This window comes from Helicoverpa armigera, chromosome 17 (genome assembly GCF_030705265.1).
Source record: "Helicoverpa armigera isolate CAAS_96S chromosome 17, ASM3070526v1, whole genome shotgun sequence".
Lineage (NCBI taxonomy): Eukaryota > Metazoa > Arthropoda > Insecta > Lepidoptera > Noctuidae > Helicoverpa > Helicoverpa armigera.
In genome coordinates, this window is record NC_087136.1 from 3,659,806 (window position 1) to 3,666,573 (window position 6,768).

At 34.4% G+C, this 6,768-nt stretch overlaps 1 protein-coding gene across 1 annotated transcript; it reads left to right on the forward strand.

Moving 5' to 3' along the window:
* Window positions 1–583: 583 nt before the first annotated feature.
* On the forward strand, window positions 584–6,066 carry LOC126055688 (chromatin assembly factor 1 subunit A-like). The gene is made up of 6 exons (XM_049846035.2): window positions 584–1,723; window positions 2,190–2,430; window positions 2,769–3,236; window positions 3,627–3,805; window positions 4,327–4,488; window positions 5,093–6,066. The coding sequence occupies exons 1-6, from the start codon at window positions 740–742 to the stop codon at window positions 5,573–5,575; spliced, it is 2,517 nt and encodes an 838-aa protein (XP_049701992.2). The 5' UTR covers window positions 584–739; the 3' UTR covers window positions 5,576–6,066.
* Window positions 6,067–6,768: the final 702 nt, after the last annotated feature.

Sequence of the window (6,768 nt, forward strand, 5' to 3'; positions counted from 1 at the left end):
TATGTTGTTTATGTTTTAATAATAAATACGAATAAATTAATGCGATTGTTATTAATTTGTTGACTTACAATTGTTAAAATAAGATAAAAATATAAGTGATTCAATTGTTTTTTGGGAAGACAAAACTTTTGATCACAACATTTTTTTATGCTGGCAAGGTGTTAGAAAGAGACAGACAGCCTCCGTTCGAACTATCCCTCTCGGCTCGGATTTGCCTCTGTGTATTATGCAATCAATTTAGTACCTTATTGCGTTAGAATAGAGTTCATTTTCGTAAATATATATTTTGAGCGTGCGCAATCTTGTTTAGTAATATTATATCTATGGCATACACAGGCAAGAAGTGGAACGCAGTCAGGTGTGTGTTCAAAGGTCAGAACAAACATGTATGGTAAACTATCAGGAATTTATGAAAAATATAGGAAATCGTTTTATTTTTACTGATTGATAATAGTAAGTAAATTGAAATACTTTATTTAATTAAAATTACAGCAATTACTAATTATTTATTTCAATATTCGTCAAATATTGTAATATTTGTTGTTTGCACTATGCTGGTATTATTTAATCGGAGGTTAATTTTTGAACGTTCATGTAACTCCCGCGTTTTCTCGCTTCTGTCAAAAGTTCATCGTGTTTTGTTGAGTGTTGTATGTTTTTATTAAAAATTGTTTCTTAGTTATTTCGTACATCAGAAACCTATTTAATGTTGCATTAGAGTTTAATTTTACGTTTTACAATGAAAACCAGTAAGTCTCCTGAGAATACAGAGATAACGCCTTCGAAAAAGAAGCTGAAACAAGCCAGACTTCCCTTCAAGCTTATTAGCGATGTATCACCAAAACCTGCAGCTCCCCAGACAAGGAAGCGAAAGCTTTCGGCTCCCGACACGGAATCAATCACGAAAGTCGGAAAAATAAGTAAAGAAAACGACATAGTTGAGGATCCCGTTGTAATTAGCGACGATGACAGCAAAGGGGCTGAAATTCCGAAAGAGGACAAATCTGTGAATCCTTTCGTCAAATTAGTGGATACAGCGTGGAAGAAGAAACTTCAAAAGTCGAGGAAGAAGAAAACTGGTAAAAAGAAGCCTGTGAAAACTGTTAATGGGTCTGTGGATACTGAGAGTGGTAATGATAGTGCTGACAAAGACCCCGACACCGAGATGATGGAAGTGGATGAACCTGGTGAGGTAAATGGCCATAACAGTGACGTTGAAGAGCCTGAATCTATGAAAGACAAGGCGCCACCTTCTAAAGAGGATGTCACAGAAAGAAAGGTAACTAACAATGCTGAGGAGATAGTTGAACTAGAGGATTCAAATAACCCTGTTGATATTAAGCAGACTGACAACACAGAACAAGATGGTTCCGATAAGGAAGATGAAGAAAATGTGTCTCAAAACGAAGATCCAGACTGTTCCATTGTTGAGGAATCTGCAAATAACACTAGTACTAAAGAAAGCTCTAAATCTCCTTCCAAAAAACTACAGAAGAAAGAACAAACAACTCCAAAACGTAGTAGTGCACGAAATAAGGCTAAAGCAGAACAGAATAACAACTCTAAAGGTTCACCGAGTTCTAAACTCAATGAATCTGTTTGTTCAAATCCGACGACTCCTAAACAGACTCCAAAGACCAGTAGGAGTTCGTCTGTCACTAATAGCCAAGGAGATGTGTCCATAAATGAGTCTACACCCTCTACTAACTTAACACCAAAACAGGTAAGACAATATTTTTTCTTAATTAATAGTCACAGGTATATAGCCTAAAAGGTTTTATTTCAAATAGGCCTTTTAACAGGCTACACTAGTTGCAAAAGTTTAAAAATTTAACTGTATGATGTTTATTTTTATTTTATTTCTAATTATCTTCAGCCAACATTAGTTATTAAGATGTGATTATGTTACATGAGTATTTGTGTAGTATATGCAGCTTTAAAGTATGTATTAAAATATCAAAAACTATGTTTCATTTACTTTGATTTGGCTATTGTTTATCATAAAGGCAATAACAATTCTTGTTAATTGTTCTGTTCTATGTTTACACACTTTGATTTCTTTAGGTATTAGGATTTCTCTCAAAGAAATTATAAATGGATAACATTACCTCAGAAGATTAGTCTTACAGGAAAACATTGAAATGAAACTACAAAATGATTTAATTACATTTTATTTAAACATTTCACAGGTACAGAAAAAGTTGGAATCCGCCAAAAAGCGAGAGGAAAGAGAGAAAGAAAAACAGGAGAGAGAACGCAAGAAACAGCAAGAAAAAGAAGAGAGGGCCAAAATTCGGCAAGAGAAGGAAGATCAAAAGAAAAAGGAACGAGAAGAGAAGGAAGAGGCTAAAAGGAAGGAAAAAGAGGAGAAAGAGGAACAGAGGAGGAAAGAGAAAGAGGAGAAGGACCGGGCTAAGGAGTTGGAGAAAAGTAAGTTTTATCATGATAAGAGATTTTGTATATTTATTACAGTTACTCTGTATGTAAATAATATTTTAACAAAATTGTGTTACACATACACAATTTTGTTAAAATAAATTCCTGGGATGTTTAGTTATATTTTGTAACAAATATTTATCTGTTTTAAATAATATTGTAAGTAGTTGATACCTAAAAAATTAAAGTTTTTATTTTCTGTGTTTCTGTATCAATGCAAATACATAAAGAAGCATCTTAATTAAACCCACTTTTGTAAGAAATAATAATACAAATTAGTAAATAGTGAAACTGCTAAAAGCAATATTCAATACAAAACTTACATTTTCCAGAGCTAAGAGAAGAGAAAGAAGAACAAAAGCGTAAAGAACGCGAAGAAAAGGAGGAACAAAAGAAAAAAGAGAAGGAGGCGAGAGAGGAAGAAAAACGCAAGAAACAAGAGGCTTTAGAACTTGAGAAGCAAGAACAAGAACTCAAAAAGAAAAAAGCGGCTGAAGCATTTGTCAACTTCTTTGTCCCGAAACAAAAATCGGAGAAAGAACAAGCTACTGATTCTTGCATCAGTAAAACTAGCATGTTATCCAACTTTATGATTAAAAATGATATGCGTTTAGCTCCATTAGTAAGAGTTGATCTAAGTGAGGAGAAAAAGGAGGATTTAGTTAATTTAATCGAGAAACAGACTGTGTCTGAAAAAGGATTGTATTTGAAATGTCTGAAGGATGGGACGAGTAAGCCATTGTCAAGTGGCAAGACTTGGCCGTTGAGTGATAAGGATGATGATGAAGTTATGATAGTTGGTAAGTTATTCATCTTGTCTTTTGTAAAAGTAAATACCTAGAAGTTCCTGCCAGTCTTTTAAAATGTGCCTCTTGAAGCAAAATTATGGTATAATAAGGAAACAGCTTGGGGATTACAAATACTTTGATGCTTTTCTATACATAAAATTGTTTACATCTTTTAACATTCACCCTCACATAAAATAGCTTCCGTTGTACCCATGTCCCGTGGGAACTATCTAATTTGCGCGCACGGATAAAAAAATTAGCTTATAGCCTTCCTTGACAACTGAGCTATCTAACACAGAATTCCTGTGTTTAGAGCATTCAAGGAAACAAATAAAACAACACTTTATCTTTATAATATTAGTAAAAATAAATCTTTTAATTTACATACCTATTTATTTACAGAAGACGAATTACCGATGCCAGATGATGCGGGTGAAATCCTAACTTGTGAATCTGTTCAGCGAGAGAAACTTAGACCTAAATTGCTCAGTTTCCATGAAAACCGGCGTCCACCGTACTGGGGCACTTGGCGTAAAAAGAGCGCTAGTGTAAAACCACGGCGGCCTTTTGGGCAGGATGAGGTATGTATAAGTTTTTCTGTACTATATGGCTAAGTGAAATGTAGAAAATTCAATGTAGCTATAGTAGCTCAATCAAAACAGTCAGCATAACCACAGAAAGAAGACAACTTCTGTTACATTTCTATCCCCAGTAAGTAAATCAATAGATAGATTATTGAAATCCATACTAGGTCTAGAATTATATAAAATTCTGTACTCATCCTACTGACATTGTACCTCTTACATATACTCTTACATACATGACATGAACATATATTCTATTGTTGGTTAAAATGCTGTGGCTGATTGTTTATTTTATTATGGTTTTTCAATTATTTCTGTACAAAAATGGTACATTGGCAGACTTAACAACAAGGAATTCTTTTTTTTTTGCCTGTATTATCCCAAAGACAAAACGTTCATTTTCTTACTTGTCTTGATTCACTATAATCTGTTCTTCTTTCTCTTAAAAATCTTTCATTTACAAAATTATTCAGTTCACCCATTTGATTCCATATTCAAAAATGCAACTTACTTTCCAGAAACAACTAGACTACGAGGTAGACAGTGACGAGGAATGGGAAGAGGAACAAGAAGGCGAGAGTATTGACGGCAGCGCTGCCGGCAGCGACGACGAACAGGATGCCGATGAGTACGAAGTGGATAATGAGGTGTTTGTGCCGCATGGATATCTTAGTGATGAGGTTGGTATCACGTAAATATACTGTAGGTCATTTAGCCAGTATTGTTGAACGACTGAGTCTAGGAGGACTTCTTTCTGTACTTGGATTAAATATAGTATATTTTATAGCCAGGGATAGTGTGTGTACCTTCCAATTTTAGGTGGGTTCAGTAGTTATTATTATTATTTAAGCTTTATGTGTCTTCAAAACAGTACATTTTTTTTTAGAATTTCACAATTTTATCATTTATTTGTTACTGTTATGTAGTCTCTCCAGGGTAAAAGCCTCCGCCAACTTAAGCCACTGGTCCCGGTCCTTGGCAGTAAGCATCCGCTAGTCTCCTGCTATACTCTTGATGTCATCTACCCATCGCTTTCTTGGTCCACCTAGTATACGTCCATCTTCTTATGGGGTATTATATTATTCTTAGGGTTCAGTAGTTACGGCACCTTAAAAATTTGTTAAAGTCTGTATACATAAATTCACCCTGTGCTGTGCATGTATTATTTTACTTAATATATCATAATATATGTCCGACAAAACTGAATTGCTGATGGATGTTAGATTCATCGATCAACTTTATATGTCTGGAATATTTAAACTTATGTATGTGTTAAAATTACAGGAAGCAACAATGGACGAAGACGACATGCTATCCTTATCACCCGAAGCACAAAAACAAAGACTGAAACATTTAGAAGACGAATTCGAGTCTGAAATGAAGAAGCCCACTGAAAAACTGAAACCGCGAATGTACGGCTTACTCTGGGAGACGGCTGATGGCGGGAAACCAGAGAAATGCGTTGACGCACTCTGGAATTACTTCGGAAAATTATCTATGATCATGAATGACCCCACTCCATTCTTTCAACCAGCCAGTGAGCCAGAAGAAACTGAGAAAAAGAAGGTCAAAAAGAAGAAGACACCTAAAGAAACAACAGACGGTGAGCCCAAACCTAAAAGCCCTAAAAACGAAAAGAAGAAAAAAGCTAAACCTGAGGACAAAGAAAGCAAAGCTCCTAAATCGGAAACTAAAAAGAATGTTCCAGAAACAAAGAAGAATCAGCCCGGTATTAACATGTTTTTGACGAAATTAAAATCTTCATAATTAATTTTACATTGATGTTAATTTTAGCTTGATTTTATTTAGGTAATAAGTTTTATTAAGTTATGGCTGTCGGCTTCACTTATGACTTCTGTTTCCTAATCTCATATAATTTTTAATGAATCCAGTACAAAATTAGCTAAGCTAGGGAATGTTGTACTTCGTATTTTTGTTGTTTCTTTTACTTGTCAGCCGCTCATTTTCAAAGATGGTTGTATTATTAATGCATGTGTTAATTGTGGCGTCCACTCACACAAACTGATTTACAACTTGGTCTATTTTGTACTGGCATTCATTATATTTTATTTCTATGATGGTGCGATCAAATCATAGACTGATAAATAGGTCTAAACAATAATTTTATTATAATGTGATGTTGAGTACTACATATAAATATTCCTATTGAAATGCATATTGCTGTAAATATCAGTGTAATTCTGCTTAGTATGGATGTATGTTATAGATATTATTCATTAAAATATTGATTTATAGCAGTTTTTTATTTTATTTTCTATCCTGATAAGGCTGTGCGCACAGTAGTGAAGAAATCGCCCTTCATGGCTAGAAATTAGTTAATTGCTGTTAATTGGTACTTAACGATGACCGAAACATGAGAAATCCTAGATAAGCATAAAATCTAAAATCGCTAATCTGAATCTTGAGACTGCAAGAATATGAACGCAGACACAAACTGTGTATATCTAACCATTATAAGGCCAAAACGCTGTAAGCGTTGCCGTGCATTTTTTGTATTGTTATTTTTTGGTATTTGTGTAAAAATGTTTAAAGATGGAGGACCTTAGTCTAAAAAGTGAACTACAATCTATACGCGATTAGTTACAAACCATTGCGCTCTGGCCTTGTACACATCGGAAAATACGCATAAATGTTACATGAGTCCCAATGACTCCACCTTTTGAACCAATCTATGTATCGTTGAAGTTTTAAAATTGTATATTGATCAATCTCTATATTCTTGACAGCATAACGTTCATTCGTTCTTGTTATTTATTACCTGTATTTTATTTTTTGCTGTCAATTTTATAATTTTATATAGCGACCATCGATATATATGTACTACGTACTAGATAGAACGTTCCGAACAAAAAGCTTACCACACTGAACTGCAGTGCAGACTATGCAGTGCCCAAAATGGCAAATCAGAGCGATTTTGACGCCTGCGTCAGATGGATGTC